Genomic DNA, 27,337 nt, shown 5'->3' with positions numbered 1-27,337 from the left:
GGACGTGCCCCCTTTTTGGGGAGGAGTGTAATGATTGTGGCTTGGAATACAAGAGACTTATGTTTGAATCAGGACTCTTGTGACCCTGGGAAAGTCCTGGCAGCATTCTGAACCTCAACCTTTTGATCTATAAAATGAAGACAATATCTACTTCATAGGATTGTTGTATTCGATAAAAATATGGATAAGCAGTACCTGGGACACCTACCAGGTACTCAGTTAAGTGTGGCTATGGTTATGATACCTTTTTACAATGGATTCTTTAAGTCACTGTTAAGTCCTGATGAATTGACAAGGAAGGTTGAGCAGAGGGGTTCCCCCTAGAAAACCAACCTCATTCCAGATCATTTAGCAAGGCCCATCTCTGAGAAGCCTGTTGCCCTGCTTTGAATAATGATATAAGAGTACAGAGGCTACTGTGTGCCCGGCACTTGTCTTGAATCATTTACTCTTTCCTACAACCCCAAGCCCTAGGTGCCATTGTCCTCATTTTCCAGATTAGGAAACTGAGGTAGGTAGAGGTTAAGTGCCTTCCCTGAGGTCCTCTGGCTGGTCACTGCCAGAGCTGGCATTCCAACCGGGCAGTCTGGCTCCAGCACACAGACTCTTCCGTAGTTCTCAGCCATTCCCCACCCTCAGGGCAAGGCCACCTCCATGACCTCATGGCCTCTGGTCTGTGTTCTGGCAGCTGGATGGCTCTGATTAGAGGTTGGCTGTGTTCTAATTCAAGGGCTCAACTATTCTGGGAAACCCAGAACAGTATTTTCTTTATTACTCTTCTGAAATATCCATTGTGTTGGTTCCTTCACAAGGCCCGCTCTTTCAAAAGTTTCTTAAAACTGCAGCCCAGCCCTTATTCTTTGTTTTACTTGGTAGATGTTCTCCTATTCACTTGCAGAGTAAGCAAAAATTTTATAATCTGAAGCCTGGGATGCAGTTTAGTGGAATGGAGAGTACAGGGGCCTGGAAGGTAAGAAAGCTAGATTTAAGTCTTATCCACTAACATCAACTAGCTGTGTGATCTTGGACAAAATAATTGTAGCTAACATTTATTGACCAATTACTTTGACCTGTTCTCATGTTATCTGTTAAAATTCACAATTAAAAAAAAAACCAAAATACTCTATTCATGAGCAACAGAAGTTGATGCTGAGAATCTGTCAGAGGGCTCTGAGATGGCTCATGGAACTGAAAGCTTACAAATTAGGTTTAGAAGGCACAGAGACCAGGGCAACGTCAGGGATCCAGATAGCAAGAAAGAATCATTAGCCTACTCAGTGTGGGTACTGGGATGGTAGATGCTGTTAGTTGGTTATTGTCAATGACTATTCTCAACCCTTTTTCCTTGCTACATAGGCTGGAAAAATTAAATACTAGCTTTCTCAGTCCTCTTTTCAGCTAGGAATGGCCATGAGATAGTTCCAGCCAGAAGATGACCAGAGGAGCTGTGGGCTTTCTCGAAAAGACTTTGCTTCCATGATAAAAGGGATGGAGAAACTGATGCTTTCCTGCCCTCTCTTCTTCCTGCCTTGAACCTGGATGCAATGCTGGAAAGTCTGCAACTACTTTGTGATCATGAGGAAAGACCAAGAATATTACAATTATTCCAGCCCAGACACTGATGAGCAGCTGAATCAATGCCAGCAGCTAACTATTTCCAGATTTTTGATGCAAGAGAATCAGTCTCCATCTGCTTTAGTCACTATAACTTTTCTGTTACTTTTAGTTGGGTGCCTTCCTGAGCGATTCACAGCTTCAGCCAGTCTTTTTTTTTTCAGTCCTTCCATAACTCCACTCAAGACATAAATTCCAGGAGACAACATCCCATTCTTTGGCTAAAGGAGGGTAGGCGACCTTTATTCACAGCTCCAGCAAGACTGCATTTAAAGGGTAGAATTCCCCTAAAGGTTCTGTTGCCAGAAGGGAGAGGAAGTAGATGCTGGGTGGCTAAAAAAATCAAACATCCCCTATGGTGGCATTGTTCCAGCTGAAGACAACACAGAGGCTTGGAAAGGTGAGGTGGTATGCCGAAATGAACACAGGTCAGTGTAACTGAAGTCCAGGCTTTCCTGCACTGTCCTAAAATGATACCTCCCCTTTATAGACTCAAACATTTATTTAATGAGTGGAAGGTAACAGCTTCCACTACCCTCAAGTTTTAGACAGGATAGGAAAAGCTAGACTTGAAATGAATAAGGACACTTTGCAACTATACTACACATGTATTGCATTTGAGTGAAGGTCTGTTGCACGGGGATTATGTCCATGTAAACCTAAAAAAAAAATCTCAAAGCTACTCTTTTCACATCATATACATGCTATTTCCACTTCAATCTTCAATGTTCTCTTATCTGCCTCTCCTTTGCCTCAAGAAGGAGGGTGGTTTCCTTAGCAATTATCAGTTAATCTTTCTCACTGTTAGTTGTCAAAGATGTTTTGTTGCAAGCAACAGAAACTTTCTCACACTAGTTCAAGCAACAAAAAAGGGCAGAGGGAGTTATGATATGGATAGGCCTTACTGAACCCAAGGAGAGACCCACACTGACAGAGCTGCCCAGGCCCCAAAGCCCCAGTCAGTGAAATGGGCATGATATCTGAAATTTGCAAGCATTCTGATGAATTTGGGTATGGACAATACTATTCACAGTTGCTGAGGAAATTAAGTACACTTGTACACACTTACCTACCCATTGTGTGTACCTTGTATTCACAGCTCATCCCCCAAAAAAGAAGACCCAATGTGGTTATCGCTACCCAATCTTGAGCACCATGAAAGTTCTGGAATAGCCAACTGGCCTTTGCAGTGTTGCTTTTGGGTCTAGGCACCCAAATCCTGGTCCATGGCATGGATCAGAGCAACTTTCTGCAGAAGGAAACCCCTGAGATTAAGGTCATTTCTATGACCCTTGCTGATTCTGACTGCTCAGCGATGTTCTCCTCTGCTCCACATTCTACTTCAGAGAATAACTCTACCCCCACCATGCCCTGGCCCAAAAGTGGATACATGACCCAAGATAGGCCAGTCTCATGCTGGAGTCTGAATCTTGAGAGACTTCTAAATCTCCAATTCCTGGATTTTTGCAATCTAGTTGAATCCCTTCAGCAAATTCCAAAAAACTAATTTTCTGCTTAAATGATCAAAATTGGTTGTCATTTCTTAGAACCAAAAAGCCCTACATGAAACAGGCTGTTTTTGTCAGCCAGTAGCTGAATACTTCTCCAGGCACAGAAGTACAAGCCACACCTAGTATTTTGTCTCGGAACAAATAATTAAGACAATGCAAGGAAAAACACCTTGCCAACAGAGAACACAGCACCAAGGTCATTCTGGGTTCTTCCAAAGGAGTCTATTTGTTTATGTCCAGGTGATGGTGTCAACAGAAGAGAACTGGTATTGCCCAAGAGCTCTTCTTTCAGTTTCTAACATTGGGCACATTGTATATATTTTTACCCTTTGGGGCTGATAATCATACTCACATCCATTTGATTACATTTTATTTTCAGAAAGACATCATTCACTCTTCAATTTGTCTAGTGGATTAAATAATCAAGAGGTTTAAAAAAATCATTTAATCAAGAATTGTTTTCATCTGCAAATATCAGACTTGTCCTATTAAATACAGCCAAGATCATAAGAATACAACCATCATTAAGTCTACCAGATCTTGAGAATTATTCACCAGCATCCACAAGGGAAAAGAACAACTGTGGCCTCCCAAAAGGGCTCCCTAGAAAGCCTCAACATTTGTCCTTATGCTAATAGCTCTTACAAAATTACTTTATACAGTGTGTGTTAAATCAGCCAGGAGTCAACAGGCTGTAGGTAGACAGGTAAAAGACATCTCTGCAAGATTGGGCAATCAGTGATTAATGAGTACATTGAGTACATCCTGAGTTTTAACCATTATCTCTAAATTCTGAGATGCTGTGCTCTTTGTGTATAACCTGGTAGTTCCCTGGAACACCTGAGACTCAGAGTTGGAGTTCTGCAGCTCTGAAAGTCAGCATTACTCCATACAGCAACTGTTAAAGAAACTGAAAAAGAGGCTTCATATAGAGATATGAATGAAGCTGATCTGGTTACGACTAAGGTAAATCAGAATCCAGGGTAAAGGATGAGACTGTATTTTTAAAACTTTAACTTCTGTGTAAGACCAAAGGAAGAGATGTTTATTTTGTCCAAAATTTAAATTTTTTGTAGCACAATTTAACCTGATAGGTTTATTTAAACAACCTAATTATATGGAACCTAGAATAAAGAATGAGATCTTATTATTCTTTACTGGTTATTGTAATACCCTGATACATTCCAGAGTATTTTGGGCAGAAAACAAGGTATTTGCAAAGTCCCTTGAGGGACTGGAGAAAAAATGTGGAACTATTAAACTTCCCCATCTGGGGAATTCCTGATATTCTGTCAAGTATTAGGAACTCCCAGTTTAATAAACCAAGTCCTTGATCTTAAGGCTTGCCCTTATGAAACTTATTTCTGTAATGAGGAAGCTAAGCCCACTTATATCTGAGCCACCCCCAGAGAACCTCTTTTATTGCTCAGATGTGGCCTCTCTAAGCCAAACTCTGCAAATAAACTCACTACCCTCCCCCCAATGTGGGACATGACACCCAGTGGTGTAAGTCTCCCTGGCAACATGGGATATGACTCCAAGGGATGAGCCTGGCTCTGGCATCATGGGATTGACAATGTTTTCTTGACCAAAAGTAGTAAGAGAAATGAAACAAAGTTTTAGTGGCTCAGAGATTTTTAATAGACTCAAGAGGTCATTCTGGAGGTTATTCTTATGCAAGCTTCATGCAGATATTGCAAATCGCCAGTATGCCAAGCCCCAACTAACAGTACTCCTGAAAACCTAAAGAATACCCTGGGCTCTATCTAAGACTCTATAAAAGTTTTACCTATTAGGTGTATTTTCTCAGAAACTTAATGCCTCTAGGTGACTCCTGTGCCAGGTAAGCCCTGAAACCCAGAGGTGCCAGTCTCTCCAAGAACATCAATGAGTTTCATTCTTCTACACCATAGTGCTGATACCCCTTTTCAGCATGAAGAAGTTGGAATGGTCATTGCCCATATATCCCTGAAGATTGAGAGAATGATCAAATGAGAAGGAGTCGTAACTAAGAAGTTAGGATTTAACAAATGATTATGACTACTGATCCATTATATAGATATTTCTTATTAGTTTCTAGTATATTATAATAGTCAGAAGAAAATACATGAAATTCTTGAATTGTAATCCAGTAGCCTTCATCTTTGATAATGATATGGCTTTCATGTTGTGACTGTGGTTGTAAAAACCTTGACTGACAACTCCTTTATCCTGTATCCAGTGTGTGGGTAGATGAGTAATAAAATAAAGAAACACGTGGAAAAAAAATAAAGTGAAAAGAAAAAAAAATTAAAAACAAAAGAAAACAAATCTCTATAGATCTGTTGCTGTTAATGATGAAATTTGGACATCCCAAATTGCAACTTCAATGGCTAGTCCATTGCAGTATACATGCAAAATCAAAAGTCTTACCAGTGATATTTAAAACAAGCACACTTAATACTGAAAGTCATGTGTAGCACAGAATATTTTATTTGTGGCAAAGCCAAGATATCACACCATTTTAAAAAAAAAGGAGAAAAATAGCTTTAACACACCATTAGTTTATACTGTAAGTTTTTCTAATGAAAGACACAAAGCCCATACACAACTTAGGGACACAGGAAACCTCTCTAAAGACAAACCTTGTTACTCTGTTATCTGAAGAGCTTCTTCCCTTCCCTGCCAGACACCTTCCAGTTGAGAGTACAATAGTCACTCCATTCACTCTGCATTAAGAATCTCATTGCCTCTGCTGACAGCCCACCATCTGGAACATTCAGTGCACCCACATGGCAATGCAGGGGCCGTGAAGGGATGAAAAAATGCCACGAGAGAGAATGTCACAGGCTCCTCTTTTGCCTCTTCAAAAAGCAATGATCATAGTATTCAACTACATTCAAGGAATCAAAGAGAAAGAACTGAGGATTGCAAAGAACCCACCCGAGCTGTCCCTGCAAAGCTGGTCCTCCAAAGAGCAGAGGAAGAAGCATGTAACCTAGCTCTTTACCTTTTTTCCCCAAACAGATCCTCCCCGCCTGAACAAGACTGGTCTTCAAGGTCTTTCAGAATCCTCCCTCTTAGACAAGCTGCTCACACTAATTTTATTCTTTCACAACAGCATCTACTTGTTAAAAATAAAGACTTGGGGAATACAGTGGCAAGGGGATGGGGAATATGCACAGAGTTCAAGAGAAGCCCTCTTGGTGTTGATTAGAGATAGACGTTCCAGGCTGCCAGCAGCAAGGCCACCAGCAGAAATGTTTTCACTGGCAAGGTCAGCGCCCCCTGACCGTTACACAGGTTCTTCTGGCAGCAGTTGTACTTCAGTTCCTTCTCTCCCAGGATCCTTGAAATGGACTCGAAATTACAGTCTGAAAACCGCCAACACTGATAATATCGTCTTGAACCTGTGGGAGACACACAAGCAAGGGTGAGAAAGTAAGCGTGTAAAGTTCTGTAACTGCCTTTGAACCCTCAATTCTCCTTCTTGGAACTTATCCTGTGGAAGTAGAGACATCTCAGCAAGAATGTGCATCCCAGCTGGGATATGAAGGGAGACAGGTAAGTAAATGATGATACAGCTCTAAATGGAATTCTTTCATAGAACAGAAGTCTCATTAGTCAGTATAGTTAAGTGTGGGAGCCAACAGGCATTATTTTTGAGGGAAATTTCCTAATATCTACCAAGATTTTAAACACATATTGCCTTTGATCCAGCAATTCCATTCTTAGAATTTACTCTGTGAAGTTACTTGTAAATGAGGTCAAGATATATGCTCAAGGATGGTCACTGCAGTACTATTTGTAACAGCAAGAAACCAAAAAACAAATAGTCCACTAATAAAAAAGTGAAGAAATTTTGGTACAATTCCATACAATGGAATTCCATGCAGATAAAGAATGACATAGGCCTGCATGTGCTGACACGGAAAGAGCTTGAAGATAGCAAGCTAGAAAAACAAGATGGAGAAAAAAACAGGTAAGTTCCACTTGATCAAATTTTAAAACTTTTGTGCTTCAAACAACACTACCAGGAAAGTGAAAGACAACCCACAGACTGGGAGAAAATATTTGAAAATTATATATCTGATAAGGAACTTGAATCCAGAATAGATAAAGAACTCTTAAAATTCAATAAAAAGAAAAATAATCCAGTTTAAAAATGGGTAAAGGATTTGAGTAGACATTTCTCCAAAAAAGTTATGCAAGTAACGGAGCATGAAAAGATGATCAAGATCATTAGTCTGTAGGGAAATGCAAATCAAAACCACAATGATTTCACTTCACACCCACTAGGATGGCTATAATCAAGAAAATGGAAAATAAGTGTTGGCAAAGAAGGGAACAATGGGAACCCTCATACACTGCTGGGGGGATCATAAATGGTACAGCCACTGTGGAAAACAATGGCAGTTCTTCAAAAAGTTGAACACAGGGTTACCATATGACCCAGCAATTCTGCTCCTAAATATATATACAAGAGAACTGAAAACATGTTCACACAAAAGCTTATACATGAATGTCTACAGCAAAATTATTCAAAATAGCTAAAAAGAGGAAACAACCCAAATGACCATCAAATGATAAATGGAAAAACAAAATGAAACATATCCATGCAATGGAATATCATTTTGCCTTAAAAAGGAACGACATTCTGATGCATGCTACAACATGGATGAACCTTGGAAACATATGCTAAGTGAAAGAAGCCAGTTATAAAGGGCCACAAATTGTATGATTCCATTTACATGAACTGTCCAGAATAGGAATTTCTTTTGAAGAGATGAAAATGTTAAGGAAGACCGTGGTGATGGTGGCACAACCTTGTGAACATAATAAAATCCACAGAATTGTACACTTTAAAACAGTGAATTTTATATGTGAATTATTGGTAAAACACACACACACAAACAACAACCAGCCAAGATGCAGAAGAGTGTGTAGAATGTGATCCATTTGCATAAATAAAGCCTGTATGTATAGGGGTGAATGCAGTCATTTTGGCTCTGGAAGGATTTCCAAGTAATTTAACTGTTATCTTCATCAAAGAAGACAGCTCTTCATTCATCATTTTTATATGACTTGAGGTGTTTTAAACAGTCATATTTTATGGATTAATTTCCTTTATTTTCAAAATATTTTAAACTTCACTTAAAAATCACTAGACTATTTGGTAACATGGGCAAAGTTTTCAAAAGAGCATGCCATTATGGTCCCCACTTTGGAAAAATACCCTTGTGTGGATAGAGGAAAAAAAGGCCGGAAGTGTATATGCCAAATATCTTATAGTGTTTTTTTAATATTCAGAAAAAACATGGTAAGTTAAAAAATGTGTTAGTTGAGAGATAAGTAGTATGGTCGATTTTCCTCTCCAAAAATAACTTAGTGTCTATGAGCCATATTATGGGCTAGACGGTGGGGATACAGAAATGAAGAAGGTATGATCCTTGCCCTGGAATCATTTTCATATTTTCTGTACTGGAAGGAAAAAATATATCCTATTCTTTATTTAAGGATTATAACTAATTTATCCAATTTCATTCATAGCTTTAGAACAGATCAGTTCTAAGTTTATAACCACAGGTATAACTGCCATCTTCCCTGCCTTGGAGGGGAGGGGTGTTTGGATTGGATTTTAATGAAGTTTGGTCAAGTGGTAAAAGTCAAAGAGACTATTCCAGAAATGGCTCTACTTGCTAGAGTCACTAGGATTTAAGTGAATGCTGCTAATATGGCACTAAAAGCTTCTGTTAAATAGGACAAGTGACTGCTTTATATAATAGTAATTGAGTATTAGAACTTGCAAAGCACTAAAGCTTCCAGAATTTTAATTAGGGAAACCTAACAGTCTGGGGAGAGCAGATAGTATTTTTTAATAGTTGCTACCATATAATCACTTACTATGTATACTGCAGTGTGCCAAGCATGTTAAATGCATTATCATATTCACATAACAATCTTACGAAGCAGTGAAAGGGATTTTTAATGGTGATTTTCTCACCAAAGCCAGTATCAGAATCACCCAAATAAAACCAGATTAGATTGGAGAACGAGGGAGGTCCAAGAGAAAGGAAGGTTTTGTGGGACACTGGAGTGATCAGCTCTCTCTCTGCTGAGCATATATCACCTACAACCTCCTGCTGCAGTCCCTAATTCTCCTAGGCAGGTCTTTATTCACAGCACAATTACAGCAGTGATTGCTTGGCACTTCTAGAGGTTTCCCGTGGGATTCTAAATACATACAAGTTTTACACTTCTAGGGCCTGGCTAGATGCCAGAAAGAACTGGCTGAATTAACACCCAACACTCACCTCTCTTGTAGACTTACTCCACACAGCACGATTATATCCACGCTCTCTCTGAACTGCCCCACTGACCCTGAGAGATAAGCATTCTCACTTTACAGCGAGGGGGTGGTGGTGTGGAAATGTGGCTGGAGCAAACAATTTCTCCAAGGTAGGGGCTGGCCTCTGACTCAGAATAGACTCAGAATTCAGTACATATTATGACTGTGTGCCCTGCACCTCTCCCAGGTGACATCACCCCAACTGGAGGAGGATTTCAATGCTCTGTTAACATCTGCCTGACTGGGAGGCCAGAATACCGGTATTTCAAGAACTGCTGCCATCGCATGCTTAGGTGAAGTCCTGGCCTAATGTTCACGAGAGGAAAAAAACACATTAAAGATTCACATTAGCCATTTTTAAAAGTGTAACAATTCAAGGTAAGAAACTATGGCGTCTGAGAGCTGGAGACAAGATCTCAACTCTGGCCTACTTTCCTCCCCTCCCCACCTTTACCGCCTGACACAGGCATTTCATAAAAAAGAAACAGAGGCAGGGCAGAAGCCAGAGCTCCCAATGGCTAATCTAATATTCGCTTGACGCAAAATATCGCCTTTATTCTCTCATTTGGAAGTTACCTGCGATGTTCTTGTTCCTTGATGTTGACACTGGGAAGGGTTAGTAGAGGGTACAGGAGTAAAAATAACTTTCATCTCTTAGAAATGTAAGTCTGGGCATCTTCCCTTGTACTGCCACTCCTCACCAGTATCATTTACACAGACAGATTCAATCCAGAACCACACCTGAGCAAGAACAGAGGGCATCTCTTGGCTGGTTTCTTCCCCCAACTGCATTTCCTAAATTCTGTTTTAATAGGATTTATGGAGGTGGAGATTTCATAGTCTAACCCATTTGGAAAACATGGAATTAGGACTTGTCAGTGTTCCCACCCTCCCGCTCCCACCCCAGCCTCGTGAGTGCCTTGCTCTCTGGGGCCACTGAACTTTGGTACCTGCTGCTGCCTCTCCCGAACACTCATCCCCCCTTGACTCTCTTATCAATTACTTGTCCTCTGAACCCAGCTTGAGTGCTCTCAGACTGTTGAGGTACTAGATACTCTGTGGGAAGGAGCCAGAGGTAAAAATACAGTAATATGAAACAGCCGAATAGGCCTCTGTTTTAATTTTAAATTGTTTCCTTTCTTCATCTTTGCATCCCTAGTACCTGGCTTGGACTCTAGCACACAGTAGGCTCTTAAGATTTTTGAAGGCAGCAGAGTGTAGTTATTAAGAGGACAAGCTTTGGAATCAGATGTCCTCCCAGGTTCAAATCCCGACTTGGTTACTTGACTTTAGCCTATTTCTAAATCTGAGCCTCATTTTCCTCCCCCTGAAAGGTTGGTGGGAACCATTAAATAGAAAATGTATGGCGAGTGCTTGGTTCTCAGTACACAACTGGTGCTAATAAATGGTAGCTATTACTTGTTAAATAAAAGTCTAATGAGAATTAGGGTGGCAAAATGTTTTTCCCAGGCTCTCATCACCCCATTACACTTAGGAGAGGGGAAAGGGGAGGCTCTTACCGGCTTCAACCAGGAGACACGCATCCATGTTATGTGTACAATTGCTGACCATGGTGCACTTAGAAGGCGGTGTGATACAGTTGTAGCACTGCAGGCTGTAACCTAGAGCCAGGAAGAAAGCTTGTTAGAACCTCTTGGACCAGCACTGATCTGCCCTCCTGGCAGAAGCAAGCCTACAATCTCCCTTAGTATAGGGCAGAGGTCAGCAACCTGCAGTCTGCCTCCATGCCCACACACATTTTCAGTGGATATTTTTTGCCAAACTTAAACCACAGCTCCAGTAATATATTTTGAACCCTGCTGCAAGAGCAAGGGGAACTTCTTATTTCAAAATCCATCTAACTGTGCAACTGAGGAGCTTTCTCCTAACCTTCAACTGGAAGTGATTAATCTACAATGTGAGGACATATTAAAAGGAACATCTCAAGAGGAGAAAGTCACAGACATCGATAAATGCCTTCCAACCAATCTATAAATGCTTGTGGATTGATTATCAGTATTTTCCAGTACTTAAATATGTGAAAAGATTATTTTCAAAGATGAAATACACAAAATCTCATGACAGATCAACATTTGCAATGGATTTGATGACAGGGAACATTAAGTTTGAACCCCAATTAAGCAAAATGTTATCTCTCCCAAAAAAGAATTCCATTCTTCTCATTAGAAGGCCTGTATTGTAATTGTATTCATTATATTTTGAATTTCATCAATATAAAAATCTGTAGAAATGTGATCCCTCTCTTGTTATACATAAGTGCCTTCATAAGATCCTCAATTGTGTCTCTTACCCTGCAAAGCCTAAAAATATTTATTATCTGGCCCTGCACGGAAAAAGCTTGATGACCCCTAGGGTAGTATGTCATCACTGAAGGCACTTCACTAGAAGAACACACAATCAAGGACAAGACCACAGCTGCACACTTTAAGCCCATGTGGGGCAGCCAGGTATTGGCAGAGTCACTGGACACAAAACGCCAAGAGCCAGAGGACATCAGAAGCAAATTGCCTCCAGTTTCCTAATTTGAAAAACAACTAATGCTCCCACTCAAGTTCTTCAGATTCATCTTTTCTGGCTAGATTTAAGCTTTTGCTGGATTTTTTTTTCTTTCTCCATTTTTTGTAACAATGGTGATGGAAAACAGGGTGGATAAGAAGCTGGGGAAGGATGAGTTGGAAGGAAATCTTCCTGATCCATATGGACATGCACTTCTATGCATGAAGAAGAAATGACCTTCTTCCTGCCACACTGCCTCTGCCAAATGTTAATTGATATTTAGCAGTAGCTAAAAATGTTGTGTCACAGTTAAACCATGCTTGGGTTTTAGAACCCAAGAACTAGAGGCTGACTTCCAGTTCTGAGGCCAAAACCTAGCTTAACCACTGGGGGAAAAGGAGAGGGGTGGGGGTGGTTTCCAGAAGATCAGATGAAAGCTGGTGTGTCACTACCTGAGCTCAGACAGGAGTCAGGCTTTTTTTATGCACCTTATATGGCCAAACCTGCCTTTACAGGTCTGAAATTCCACCCAGCCGAGGACTCTTTGATTTGTGAAAGTTTCACATTTAAACCCTGGACACATCTGTCAATAAAAACCCTCCCTCCCCACTCTGTTTGCAGAAGGCAAGACAGATGCCTGGAGAGGTGAAGTGACTTGCCCAAGGACACTGAGCTATGAAGCAACAGAGCTGGAGCTAGCCTCCAAGGCTGTGGACAGGGTTCCATTAGACTTTTTGGCCTCTTCTCCCCCAGTGTCAGCACATGTCGTCCCTGTGTAAAGGGAGCCACAAGGAGATGTGACCAAGATGCAATTTTTCTATGGTCCCTTTTTGGTTCTGGATATGTGTACCCACACAAGCAAGAGTGAAAAGTTGCATAAAAGGGAGGGTGTTGTTCTAGTCTGGCTATTTTTCAGGGTTAAGTAAAAGGTTGCCCCATATAAATGAATTTTTTCCTGGCTACAACCAGGGCTCATCTGCCTTCTTAACAAACCTTTAGGTGGAGGGGTCAAATCCCCTGTTTGGAACTTCTGTAGGGCTGAAATATTCATAGCTAACAAGTTCACTCAGTGTTCACATATCTGAGTACCTATGTGCTCTGCTCTAAATCATCACAGAATTGTTATGAAGCAGACTCAATTATCTCCATCCACATTTTGGAAGAGCAAACTAAGACTAAGAAGTTAACTAGTTTATCCACAGTCACCCAGCTACTGAGTGGTGACAGAGGGGATTCAAACTCAGGCTGTCAGGTCTAAAACCCATGATGGGTTTAAGCATGATGTTCTTCTACTGTTCTGAGCAGGGAAGAGAAAGAAAGCTTGGGGGCAAACCCAGGTCCAGAACAAACAAGAAGTCAGCTGGACAACTGATACTTTAGCCACTAAATCAGAGTACACAGGATTTGACCTTGAGCCAACAAGAGCTGGAGTGCAGGGGAAGGCTTTCCCCTCAAGGTCTTTGGAGTTTGGGGGCAGCAGCAAAGAAGGCCTCTCACCTGGGTGTGTGCCTGCGTGACACCCAAGTCCTGTCACAGAACAACTGATAGCTAGCCCTGCACTCAAGCCTTTTCCATAAATAAATGCAGACTGCAGGGAATAGGACATGATTAGGCCACTAAAATTATAAAAATACACTGGGTGGAAGAACTGAGAAAATAACATGCTGTTGTAACATAGGTGAATTGCACTGTAACCTCTCCTGGCTAGAATTAGCTGAAGTGGTGGGGTAAGGAGTCACGGCCTTTTTTTTTTTCTCAGAAAGAGAGTATGTTCAATTGTGTCCTTGGGCAAGTTATTTCTTTGCTTCAGTTTCTCAACTGGAAAATAGGGTATGTGCTGGTTTGTATATATTATGTCCCCCAGAAAAAGCCATATTCTTTGATACAATCTTGTGGGAGCAGACGTATTAGTGTTGATTAGGTTGGAGACCTTTGATTGGATAATTTCCATGGAAGTGTTATCCCCACCCATTTAGGGTGGGTCTGAATTAAATCGCTGGAGTCCTATAAAAAGAGCTTGCAAACAGAGGGACCTCAGAGCAGCTGCAGCTGAAAGAGGACAAAAAGCTCCAAAAGCAACATTCTGGAGAATGCCAGTTTGAACTGCCACCTGGGAGCAAGCAGACACCAGCCATGTGCCTTCCCAGCTAACAGTTTTCTGGATGCCAACGGCCTGTCTCCGGTGAAGGTATACTTGTGTTGATGCCTTAATTTGGACACTTAATGGCCTTAAGACTGTAACTTTGTAACCAAATAAACCCCCCTTATAAAAGCCAATCCATTTCTGGTATTTTGCAAATCAGCAGCATTAGCAAACCAGAACAGGGTATAATATACTGACCCCTAACAGAATAGTTAGAAGGATTTAATGACATAAGTCATGGAAAGGGCTTAGCACAATCCCTGTAATAAGCAGTCAATACATGGTAGCTACTAATATTATAGACATGCTCTAACACTTCAGAAATCTTTCTTTTTTTCTCCTTGTATTCCAACTTCCTACCCACCTACCCCAAAAGGAATGGGCCACAATATTGTATCAGGCAGGAAATGACATTTGGATTCTTACACTGAAGCATAGAAATTCCTACTGTTACAGAGACAAGACTTGGGAGCACACAGTTACTGCCAGGGGACAGGGTGGCCCAAGGAAGGGGTGGCCCTGGGGAAGAAGTTAAGAACAGGTACTCTGATGCAAGACTGTTGGGTTCAAATTCTGGCTGTACCACTTCTGTGTGATTATTTTTTAAGTTACTAAATTTATTTGGGCCTCAATTTTGTCATCTGTAAAATGAGAATCAAAATAGTAATTATCCCATAGTGTTGACATGAGGACTAAATAACTAAATACATGTAATATGCTTAGACTAGTGACTGGCCCACAGTGCTAGAAGCATAAGCTGTTACTGCTATTACTATGCTTATCATCATTGTAATACAGGAGAAGCTCTGGGCAGAAGCACTGAGCTGAGAAGGCTCTGAGCACACTGAACCCCTTAGGGGCTTGTACAGCACAAAAAGATGGCATCCAGCAGCATCCCTAGGAGCTAAGAAGAGAGGGGTGAAATCTGAGTCCCTCTCCCCACCCTAAAAAGTGCAGCCCTGTAACCCAGGATGGGCTGTAACTCTGGAAGATGTCCCACTGAGGCTGTAATGTAGGAGGGAGCTGTCACACAACCTGTAACACTGGAAGGCAAACAAGCCACAGCCAGGCCTGGGACGGGGGTGGGGCTGCAACCAAGGCCAGGGACATTGGTGCAGTCTTCCTGAGGCCTGGGGAAAAGGCAACTCGTGGCAAGGCATATCCCAGGATTCTGCACCACTCACCTGAATGGCAGAGGTCAGCCAGGATGAGCAGGAGCCCAAGCAGGACAAACCTTCCTTTGCTTCCCATTGTGACTATCCACAGAGCCTAGAAGGAAGGGACATGAAGGGTTGTCATGAACCAACAAATGACTGCTGGTTATCTCAGAAGCCAAGAGTTGGAAGACACAGAGGCCTTCAGAAAATGAGAGGGGGAAGGAGCGAGCAGAATAAGAAAGCACAGGAAACCTCCCAGGGCTGTATGCCAAGAATCTAGCTCTCAGGTGGGGCAGATTTGACCCCACTTCCTGCCCCGGGACCTCAACTTACCTAAGGGGACACTGCTGATCTTAAGTGAGAGTGGCAGCACTAGGGGGAGAAGGGGTCAAAGCCCACTACCTTCAGAGTCAGGAATACCCAGAGCCTGCTCAGCTGAAATCCATGGTAGCCATGTACCTTTGAATAAACTCAGCCCCTCCAAGCCTCAATATTCATGACCATGCAGTGGGGTCAGCACCACCTTCCCCAGAGGGTTTGTGCTGGTTTGGATATATTATGTCCCTCCAAAAGCCATGATCTTTTAATCCAGTCTTGTGGGATATTTAGATTAGGTTGTTTCCATGGAGATGTGACTCATCCAACTGTAGGTGATAACTCTGAATTATTTCCATGGAGATGTGGCTATGTCCATTCAGCGTGTGTCTTGATTAGTTTACTGGATTCCTTTAAAAAAAGCCACATAGACCCAGACACCTGTTGACACTGACGCTGAGACATTTTGAAGAATGCCATTTTGAAACGCAACCTGGGAGCAAGCAGACGCCAGCCGCATGCCTTCCCAGCTGACAGGTGTTCTGGATGCCAACGGCCTTTCTTCAGTGAAGGTACCCTCCTGTTGATGCTTTTATGGACTTAGAACTGTAAATTTATAACCAAATAAACCCACTTTATAAAAACGAATCTATTTCTGGTATTTTGCATAACGGCAGCATTAGCAAACTAGAACAGGGTTATTTCGTCAAATGAGAATACAAGAAAAGTGTTCCGTCCAGCAATCACAGGTCCGGCTCTGCTGGCCCTTACCCCAAGCTGCTGGTTGAGCCAGAACCTCGTCAGGACCACTTCAGATGAGGCCACTACGGGCATCAAACCAAAGGGGCCACTGGAGGACTCCAGCATGCATTCAGTAGCGGAAGAGAAGGCAAAGATTTAGCATGCATGGAAACTCTGGCTCTGGGGTAACCGCAATAATTAGTTCCCATTGTATTAGTGCCTAGACATGTATCAATCATCATCTTGCATTAGGTAAGAAGAGGGGAGGTTGAAAGGCCTCAAAGCTACCTTTCACCAGTTGAGGCAGTCATGGCACAGGGAGGTTTTTAACTTGCCTAAGGCCAAAACATCAGTAGCAGACCTAATAAATTTCCCAACTCCACTCCTACTTCCCTGCTGTTTCCAAGGCGCATTCTTCTGTGAACCCATCCTGAAATAAGTAGGTGACAGCTCCTCTCAACAAGGGTGCTCAACATTCTATTCTACTGAGTCCCGTGGGCCAGGACTTAAGCCTGGCAGCCAGGCCAGGCCCTCAGTGAAGGGATCCCTGTGGCTCTCCATTCATCACCTTGCATTTTTAAGGGTCACGTGCTGCTCAGGAATTGGCTGATAAAGGTCACGGGAGAACTGACAAGTGGAAAGGGCAGAGTTTGGTAATGTTCAAAGAAGAAAGTCAGCAAGCCACGCCTGGGTGAGAGGAAGGTCGCCTTCTGATGTGTGGGGACAAGGAAGGAAATCAAACCGGGCCTGGCCTTTCCTTTCAAGCTAAGTATCTTGTGCGTCCATCTGGCCTCTTCAAAACTTATAGCCGGCTGAGGACCACCATGACCCCCCGTGACCTTTCGGGTTTGGCTGCCCCAGCAACCCTACCCCGTGAGGATGTGAGACTGAACCTGAAGTAGCAAAGACCTGGACATGAGGTCTGACTTTGCTGCAGCAACCAAATCTCAATTTTCTCAAGGGATATGTGAATAGCCATGAGAATGCAGTGAGAAGAAAACAACTAAAACAAATAACAGTGGGTACATGACATGGTCGGTCATGGATAAGTGGTAGCTGTCACTTACCCCTTCCTTCTTCACCCTTAACTGCCTCCAACCATACATGGACACTTCCTGCCCTAAACCAGACAGGTATGTCCAATTCATCCTGGTCTAAGTACCTGACTCTCCAGGGATCTTTCTGCTATTTCTCTGACCCTTACAGAGAGAGGCACTGAGGTCTCTGTACCCCTATAGAACAGAAGGCAACCCCAGCCCCCCTCCTGCTGACACCCTGACTAACCAGCAATGCCCTCTGCCTGGAGTCAGATGAGGAATGTGGAAAAAACATAGCCGTTCTTCCCTAGCCCGTGACCCAGTCCATGGACCCAGCACACAGCCAGCCTCTGGCCTGGCTCCCCATGCTTGGGGTTTCTGGATAGAAAGAACGATTCACGGATTTAAGTTAGGCAGGGCTCACGTATGTGAAAAACTGCTTCTACCTGCTACAAGTGAGCAAGGAGAAGAAGGTACTGAGCTAAAGTCCCCAAACAGAGAGGCACTGAATTTTAGAAACCCAGAAGTTAAGAATAGCCCCTGCTTCAGGCAATTTCACTGGAGGAGGAGGGAGGGAACTTCCTGACTCGCAAGCTGGGTTACATGCTGGAAAGGGGTTAAGACTGGCAGGAACTGCTGGCTCTAGGAGACTTCTTTTTGAATGGTCTTTGACATAAATAATACTGTTACAACATACAGGATCCCTTACAGAAGACTGCTCCTTGACGAAGTACATTAGAAAGAACTGGTCTGCTAGGAAAGACTCATCTCTTACAAAAGCAGCAGGGACAACACAATGAACTGGTTAAGAGCACAGGCTTTTGAGTCCAGCCCTTGTTTAATTCTGGCTCTGTCACTTATTTGCTGTGTTTTACCCAATCTCTGAGCCTCCATTCTCCATCTAGAAAACACGGAGATAATTATATTCACTGCATTGCACAGTGCCACAAAGAAGGAACTCAAAAAGCAGGAGCCACTGTTAGAATTATACAGAAATCATGAGGTTACCAGGAGGAAGAAATTCAGTAGAGGTAGAAGGGTGAGGAGGCAGGAGGAGAAGAGGGCATAGACAGTGGGGTGAAGGAATCAGATAAACACTCAGGACTAGATAAGCAGGGGATACCCCAGACCCTGAGCCTAAGACAGCCCCTGGCTTTCTGGGCTGGATGGGGAGTGTCAGGTCTTAGTTTCAACACCACACAACTGGCTGGTGATCATGGGGGCTCTTCTGTGACATGGCTGAAAGAGGGCAAAGACAGAGAAGGAGAGGGCAGAGGGAAGAAATGGCCAGTGAGACCAAGATTGAACAGCTGACCCCAGGAGCGAAGCCATCTTTCAAGGGACAGCTAGGTGAGGCCAGTTCTCATCTCTGCTGATAGCCAGCTACAAAGCAAGTACAACCCAAATGGGTTTATCAGTAAAGCAGCACCTATCTAATGTCCTTGCCTTGCAAATTTGCTTATTTTACGCTTATAAGGTACGATGAGATGAAAATTCCATATGCTATTTGCATCGAAATAAGATCAGGTCTTTGTCAACCGCCACTCAAGTATGAATTTCCAGGAGCAAAATGTTGTTGTGGAGTGCGGGAAGGGAGGGCAGGAAAAGAAACATCTATTTTAAAGTTATTTTATAAATGCTCCAAAATGTTGATAGTAGTTAACACTAAGCAGAAGGATTATGTATGACTTATTAATTTTTCCTCCTCACCCTTTACTTTTTGCCTTCCGTTCCTCAAATATCCTGTAATGAACTTATTACATTTTTAATCAGAAATATCAAGAAAATCTACACATCATAAATGTTTCCTTTTTAGTAGTCGAATATCAACGAATCTTTTGGAAGTCTGTTTCAGGTTAAAAAAAAAATTTTAAAAACCCAACCTCATGGTTTGAAACTCTTGTCTCCCAGTCTAACACCCTCCATTTTAAATGAAAACAAAATGAAATAAAATACTGTTGCCCAGAAGTTAAGCATATATAAGATGATGGATGAACCAAAGGTGCTGTCACAACTTCCCAATCCACCCAAATCAAGCCTTAACATATAAGACACACTCAGAAGGCACCAACTCCTCCAACATACCCAGGACTTATTAAAACAGTGGGTTTGTCCCAACAACACTAACAATACTGCTGTTGTTTCACATGATTTTTAGAACTCCCAAAGAATGCATTGCTGGCGATCCCCAAAGAAGATATTTAGTAGCAAGTCTTCACCTTTTGAAGCTGGATTTAATTATTGGAAACAGCCTGAAGTCATTCTGAGTAAGGGCCACAGAATAAAATTTGTGAGCCTACTGGAAAATACAATTTGGGGCTGTGTTGGGGATTGAGTCACATCCCCCAACTTTGACTCCAACTTTGAGACTTTATGTTCAGGTCCTACTCCCTGTTCCTGTTGTGTGAACTCATTTGTAAACAGGACCTTTGAAGTTGCTGTTGGTTAAGGTGAGCCCAAACTAAATGAGCATGGGCCTTAGTCCAATATGGCTCAAGTCCTTATAAGCAAAGGAAGTCCTTACAAGCAAGAGAAGCAGCTGGCGGCAGCCAGAAGCTGGAAGTTAACAGAACCCGGAAGAGAAAGGAGAAGATGAAGCCATGTGCATTGCCATGTCACGGAAAAGCCAAGAAATCCCAAAGATTGCTGGCTGGCCAGAAGATACCGACCCTGGGAGGAAGCAAGCCTCCTAGTCTCCAAAACCATGAGCCAATAAATTCCTGTTGTTAAGCCAACACATTGCATGGTATTTATTTTAGCAGCTAGGAAACCAAAACAGGTTGTAAAACAGACTTTCATCCAGCCTTATATAGTAAGGACAGATTTTCCTAGGAAGCTCTAAAATAAATTCCTTAAGGGGAGCTCTAAAAAGACTTTTCATCCCATGAATAAGTAAACAATCAAGGATATACAAGCATGATTTAAAATAGCATAAAAATAGCAACACATATATCCAACAACAAGAAATTGAGTAAATTATGGTATGGTCCCATGGTGGGGAACTACATAGCCATTAAGAGTAACAGACATGGAAGGCTGTTTACAGTGTATAAAGAAAAAAAAAAACTGGCTTCAAAATAGCTTTTCTTAAAAAGAATAAATGTTTGGAATATTTTATCAATTCTTCCAAACATTTTGGAACATGTGGTTCACAGGGTGGTAGAATTATGAGTGGCTTATTTATGTTTAAATTTATTATTTTTTAACAGTGAACATTTTTATAGAAAAAGTGTAACATGAGAGAATACTTTAATGTATTTATGTATCGTTTCACTAGCATTTTCTTAATTTTTAATTTTTCTACTTCCCAACCCGATTAGGTATAAAAATACATACCACTTCTCAAAATTGGCTGCTTTAAAGTTAAAAAGTATTTTATGTCTGCCTCTATTTATAAGAGGAAACTGAGAATGAAAGAGGGGAACTAATTTACCCAATTGTGGCAGGCAGAAGAATGCCCCTCCCTGCCCAAGACGTCCACCCCTAATCCCTGGAATCTGTGACTAGGTCATGTGGCATGGCAAAGGAGACTTTTGCAGCTGTGATTAAGGTTACGGATCTTTAAAATAGGGAGATTATTATCCTGGATTATATGGACGGGCCCAACGTAATCATATGGGCACTTGAAAGTAGAAGAAGACTAAAAAGAAAGATCCATGGAACTGCACAACACAAACAGTGAATCCTAAAGTTAAACCATGGACTATAGTTAATAGTACAATTAAGAAAATGAATGTGCTTCCATCAATTGTAACAAATGTTCCACACCAATGCAAGGTATTAGTGGTATATGGAAATCCTGAATTTTAGGCATGATTGTTCTGTAGCACACAACTTCTCTAACTGGAAGGAAGGAAGGAAGGATGGATGGAAGGAAGGAAGGAAGGGTGGAAGGAAGGAAGGAAGGGAATTAATATCCACCTTAGGAGTGATGGTCATGAAAGACTTCTGGGGGGGGTGGGGAGGGGGATGGCATTCAAACTGAACCTGAGTATGAGCAGGAGTTTGCTAGGTGATGTCTGTGTTTAGGAGAAGGGCTGAGGCAGGAAAAGAGGAGGGGATTATTCTCCGTAGAGGAAACACTTAGACACAAAGATTTAAAGTTGGGGAAAAGCTTGGCATGTTCCTGGATCTGTGAGCAGGCTGGAACAGAGTACTTTTTAGGGTAGATAGCAGATGATTGGTGAAGAGGTAGGCTGGTGCAGGTCCTGCAGGGCCTTGTAGACCTTGTTTAGGAATTTGGATTGAGCAACTAGATGGACAGAGGTGCCTTTAACTGAAATGGGGAAAACTAGAAAAATAACAGTTTTGAGAGGCAATCCTAAGAATTTATGTTTGGATGTGTTCAGTCTGAGATGCCTATGAGACATCCCAGTGGAACTGCTAAATCCATAGTTGGGTATGTGAATCTGGAACAAAAACAGAGTAGTCTAGGCTAAGAAGGAAGCTTGAGAGTTGCTGACTTCTGCCATGGCAATGGATGATCTCATTTAGAGAGAGAGTATAAAGAGAAAAGAGAACAGTACTAAGCAAAGGGGAATAGAACTGGGGAACGGCAATATTTAGAGGCCTAGTACAGAAAGAGAAGTAGGAACAGCTTCAGAAGTAGAGCCACAGCAACCAAGAAGAAGAGAATGATCAGCAGTTTTGAAAACACCGAAAGGTAGATTAAAAGACTGAAAAGTACCCATTAAATTTGACAATGTGGAGGTTACCAGTAGTCGAATAAAAGCAGTTTTGGTGCAATGGTGAGAGAAACCTATTTGATGTGAAGGGAATGGAGACCAAGCTTCCAGGCAATTCTTCTAGGAATATTAAAAAAAAAAAAAAAAGATGCAGAGGAATTAGAAGAGGATGAGGAAGGCAGAACAGCACCTCATAACAGAAAGAGAGGCAGGAGATTCAAAAGTGAGATGGACTCAACCCCATTATTGAGTCCATATTTGAAGACAGAGGCAGGTGGCCTCTAGAAGCAGACAGCCAGCTGGAAATGGGGACTTTGGTCCTACACCACAAGGAATGACCAACAACCTGAAGGAACAAAGAAAAAGATGCTCCCCTCCAGAAAGGAATACAGCCCTGCTGACACCTTGATTTTAGCCCTATCAGACTTCTAACTTACTGAAGAGGAATAAATTTGTTTTGTTTTAAGTCTCTAAGTTTGTGGTAATTTGTTTCAGTAGTAATAGAAAACTAATGTATCAACCTTACAGAACTAGTAAATGGTGGAGCAGCATTTAAACCCAGTTTAACCCATGGTTAAACTCTCTGGTGGGGAGACTTCTTGTGACTTCACCTTCTGAAAGCAAGTATTTAAGCTGAGGCCTCTAGGGGAGAGGTTTTATACTGGCAGTTTCTGGGAGACTTCCGGATGCCCATGGGTATAGTTACTGCTCCTGAAGCCTGGGGCCTTAGAGGCTGATGAACTCTAAGGCTTAAAGGATCTTTTAGGAAATGATTTTATAGGAAATGAACAGAGTCTGCGGGGGAAATGAAGTTACTTGTTCCAAAGCAACAGGTTAGTGGCAGAGCCACATTGGGAGGATCTTGTGTCTTTTTTCCAGGCACTGAGGACTCACAGCTGCTTAATATAACTCAGCGCTGGCAGACTACCAGGGGCCTGGAGCTTCTGCATCCTATCACTTTGGACACACACAGTGTCCATGGTAGCCAAGGAAGCTTACATGCCCAGACAAAGACCAGTTGCTTGGCTCAGAGATGTAATTATTTCCAGGGCTCCCATTAGCAGCTAGAGACAAGAGGAAGCCACCCTTAAAATGGAAAGAGGCCATGCCAGTCATCAGGAAGTCCATCCACCAGAAACTACTACTGCAGTGCTCTAAACCACACAAATCTGCAGCTTCCCTTGAGGGTCTTCTCTGCAATTTGTTGCAGGACCCCAAATCCCTAGCCTCAGCCCCCAAGGCTGGAAGAAACCCTCTTACTCCATTTTCTTGGCCTTGCCCTTTGTTATTATCCTTGCAGAGCCAAGGATTTAATGGAGATATTTCACAAGGATATGGGACACAGGTAGAAACACATCTCCACCCACCCACCACATCTTTTTTTTAAAGAAAATCTCAAGTAGCTCCAGGCTTAGTTTTGTTTGTGGCAGTTTGGCTGAGGTTCTTAAAGAAAGAGCTGGCCTGGAATTTTTAATGCTCTTCTTTTTAAGAGCTTGTACTCATAGTTGTCAAAAATGAATTCCATTACACACCCATTCTCCCCACCCTAAAATCTATTTTATTTCAGCTTTTATCTTCCAAGCCTCTCAGTTGTAGGGATGTTTTCCTTATAGCAAGGTGTGCCAGTTTGAATGTATTATGTCCCCCAAAATGCCATTATCTTTGATGCAATCTTCTGTGGGCAGACATATTAGTGTTGATAAGATTGTAATTCTTTGACTGAGTGTTTCCATGGAGATGTGACCCACACAACTGTATGTGGTAACTCTGATTAGATAATTTCCATGGAGGTGTGGCCCTGCCCATTCAGTGTGGGCCTTGATTAGTTTACTGGAGCACTGTATAAACTCAGACAGAAGAAGCAAGCTTGCTACAGCCAAGAGGGACACTTTGAAGAATGCACAGGAGCTGAGAGAGGGGCTGCAGCTTACAGAGACATTTTGGGGACAGCCTTTGAAAGCAATCTTTCGTTCCCGAGAAGCTAAGAGAGAACAAACACCCCAAGAGCAACTAAGAATAACATTTTTGAGGAGCTGTAGCCTAGAGAGGAACGTCCTGGGAGAAAGCCATTTTGAAAGCAGAACTCTGGAGCAGATCACAGCCACGTGCCTTTCCAGCTAACAGAGGTTTTCCGGACGTCACTGGCCATCCTCCAGTGAAGGTACCTGATTGTTGATGACTTATCTTGGACACTTTATGGCCTTAAGACTGTAACTTTGTAACCAAATAAACCCCATTATAAAAGCTGATCCATTTATGGTGTTTTGCAAAAAGGCAGCGTTAGCAAACTGGAACACAAGGCTTGATAAGCATTTTCCTGCTTCCACTTTGCAAATACAAAAGCCAAAAGTTACAGCACATCAGGCCTGTCCGAAGGCAACTCCCTTATGCCTTCAGGTGATAAATTATCCACACATGGTAAATAGCCACATTACAGAAATGGTGTGATGGTCACCTGGGTAGAACATTTGATAAATGTTGCCTCTGCTCTCAATTAATGTTTTGAGCTCTGTGTGCCTTCTCTGGGGAACTGGAAGTAAGCTGTCCCTAATGGGAGAGTTAAACAACTGCTTTTGGGTCACAAGGGTACCCAAAATATTAAAAAAACACCTTTGTCCTCCTCATAGGTGCCAGGCTGATCACTTTCCATGTATTACAACCACCCTATAAAGTAAGGCATATGAGTCAACTGATAAGAAAATGATATTAAATAACTTGCTCAAGATTATCCAGCCAACAAACAGAGCAATGTTCCAGCCCAGGTCTGATGCCAAAGCCCATGCCCCTAACCACTACACTTGACATGTGAAATTGGTGAGAATATGTGGTGTCTCCACTTTTCTCAAAACATACTGAGTCTCAGTCTATGCTGATTCTAGTTGGTTTCCAGAGCCATGGTCACCAAAAATAGATAAAGCTAGAAATGGAAAGGCAGTGTAGGAAAAAGGTGTTTCCCTGATCAGGAATTTCTGAGAATTGAAAACCAAGTTTCCTTTGGGTTATCTCTCCTGTGTTTGTGGTCCCTCTCTCCTTTTCAAAACTGTCATCATCATAAGCTAACTTGATGTAATGTGGGCTATGTCCCTAAATTTGTCAAATTTATGAACTTACTTATTTGGAATGAAGTAGAATTATTGCTGTTTAGAGCGGTGGGGAGCCAGGTCTCAGCTGAGACCTGTTAACCTCCTTAGGAAAACCACACCCAGTAAGAACATGATTTTTAACAGAATTAGCTGAGTCACAGCAGGAGGCACTTTCCAAATGGAAATAGGGAGTATAGGAAGGTAGGAAAATACCAGTCAGACGGAAAACGAAGGAAGCCTTTCCTCCTGACAAGTGGCAACCATGTCAAACCACTACTTCACACACAAGAAACGTGAAGGCCGAAAGGAGACCAAGTTTTGTTAAGTTACCCAATTAGATAATTTTAGGGTGAGCTACAGTCTTTAGGTCTTCTCACTTCTGGATTTCAAAATAAAAAGAAGCAGCCAACACACTGGCTAGTGTTCATGTCTGTTAAAGAGGAGAAATGTAACAAGTTAGGTGGCACATTTCCAGAGTTCACTTACTCCATTTTCTCTTTAACACGATAAAACTTTTTTTTTTTTTTTTAAGTCAGACTCTTAGAAGAGTGCGACCCAAACAGGTACCAAAAAACAAAACTAAACGTCACACGCCATCTACGTTTCAGCCCTGGATGCCCGCTTTATAAAATTCAAAATTCGGGCCTCGGGGGAAGAAAAGAATGGCCATGACCAAACGGCGTTAATCTACCCTTCTTCAAGGCACGACTTCTTTCCCCTAAATTTCAAGAGCTTCCCTTCAGAGTAGGGCAGGGCAGGCGGTCAAGGTTTGAGACAAATATTCCCGAGAGAATGGAGAACACAGCCCGTGGAATTAGTGGTGTTTCAGCAATAGGGACCGCTCCGGGCTTTTTCTTTGTGGCGCTTAAGGCATCCTACTAGGGGCCTCTGGTCCGGAGGCAGCGCGGCGGGGATGCCGCGGGAAGCCGGATCATCCGCGGCCGGGACCGCGAATAGGCCGAGGGGGGCTCGCCCTGGCCTGCGCAAACCGGAGGAAAGCTAGAGCGGTCCGGATCTGAGATCCTGACACAACCCGGGACTCACAGGAGCAGGCTTCCCGGCCACCAGGGCACGCGCGTGGGGACGGAGCGCACTACGAAACCGCTTCCACGGCACGGGCGAACACTGCCCGGGGGGCTCACAGTCTCGCGAGATTCCCAGCTGTGGCTCGGTTCACAGCCACCGCCTTCGACCCTTACCTGACAACAGGACAAACTCCGCCGCCAGCCTCGAGCTACCTGACCCTTTACGTCTCTCCGGCTTTAAAGCCTAGGCTCGCGGCTCCGCCTCCCTGTCCGTGAGGCCGCCGCGGACTCCGCCTCCGTCCGCCGGCTCCACCCCCGCCGATGCTCTGGGCGGGGTTGCTGCGCGGCAGCCGCCCGCTATACCCGAGGGTACCCGAAGTCGGAAACTGAGGCTCCAGACCGCAGTGCGCCACCGAGCGTTCCCGGGGCAGCCCCGGGCCGCGGCCGCGGCGACCAGGCCTAGTCAGGGAGCTGGGCGGCAGGGGCGTAAGTGCCGCAGCCTTTCGGCTCATGTTCAGAAAAAGGCCCATGGCCAGGACTAGATGAAGACCTTTTAGAACCCTGGGAACTGAGTTTATGGTGTCGTCCTCAGCTCCGTTTTCTAAAATAAAAACACGAAAGTCTAAAGTGTTAGGAAATACGAAAGACTTCTGATATTCCCTTCTATGCTTAAAAATCAAATTATATTCTCTCCCTGAGTACCTCTTTGTTGCTCAGACATGGCCCTCTCTCTCTCTCTCTAACTGAGCCCCCTGGGCAGGTGAACTCGCTGCCCTCCCCCCTGCGTGAGACAAGACTCCCAGGGGTGTGAATCTCCCTGGCAAGGCAGGATATGACTCCCGGGGATGAATCTGGACCCGGCATCCTGGAATTGAGAATATCTTCTTGACCAAAAGGGGGATGCAAAATGAAACGAAATAAAAGTTTCAGTAGCTGAGAGATTTCAAATGGAGTCCAGGGGTCACTCTGGTGGACATTCTTATGCACTGTATAGATAACACCTCTTAGGTTTTAATGTATTGGAATAGCTAGAAGTAAATACCTGAAACTATCAAACTCCAACCCAGTAGTCTGGACTCCTGAAGACCATTATATAACGATGTAGATTACAAGGGGTGACAGTGTGATTGTGAAAACCTTGGGGCTCACACTCCCTTTATTTAGTGTATGGATGGATGAGT

General features: G+C 42.9%; 1 protein-coding gene across 2 annotated transcripts; it reads right to left on the bottom strand.

Moving 5' to 3' along the window:
* Window positions 1–5,574: 5,574 nt before the first annotated feature.
* Window positions 5,575–26,453, bottom strand: CD59 (CD59 molecule (CD59 blood group)). 2 transcript variants are annotated; one of them, XM_037840825.1, is made up of 4 exons: window positions 26,331–26,453; window positions 15,298–15,382; window positions 10,974–11,075; window positions 5,575–6,514 (listed from the first exon to the last, which is right to left on the bottom strand). In XM_037840825.1, the coding sequence occupies exons 2-4, from the start codon at window positions 15,362–15,364 to the stop codon at window positions 6,318–6,320; spliced, it is 366 nt and encodes a 121-aa protein (XP_037696753.1). In that variant the 5' UTR covers window positions 15,365–15,382; window positions 26,331–26,453; the 3' UTR covers window positions 5,575–6,317. The 2 variants fall into 2 exon arrangements, with proteins under 2 accessions (XP_037696753.1, XP_037696754.1); XM_037840826.1 differs by lacking the exon at window positions 26,331–26,453 and adding an exon at window positions 26,176–26,233.
* Window positions 26,454–27,337: the final 884 nt, after the last annotated feature.

The sequence above is a fragment of the Choloepus didactylus genome, chromosome 6 (genome assembly GCF_015220235.1).
Source record: "Choloepus didactylus isolate mChoDid1 chromosome 6, mChoDid1.pri, whole genome shotgun sequence".
NCBI classification, from domain to species: Eukaryota; Metazoa; Chordata; class Mammalia; order Pilosa; family Megalonychidae; genus Choloepus; species Choloepus didactylus.
Note: the sequence above shows the minus strand (reverse complement) of the source record. Positions and strands in the feature narration are given on the sequence as shown.

Excerpts from the sequence above, each read along its gene's own strand:
- CD59 (XM_037840825.1), bottom strand. The coding sequence starts at position 15,364 with ATGGGAAGCAAAGGAAGGTTTGTCCTGCTTGGGCTCCTGCTCATCCTG. Across the intron at positions 11,076-15,297 it reads GGCTGACCTCTGCCATTCAG|GTTACAGCCTGCAGTGCTAC; the intron begins GTGAGTGGTGCA and ends TCCTGGCTCTAG. Across the intron at positions 6,515-10,973 it reads GTGTCTCCTGGTTGAAGCCG|GTTCAAGACGATATTATCAG; the intron begins GTAAGAGCCTCC and ends TGTCTCCCACAG.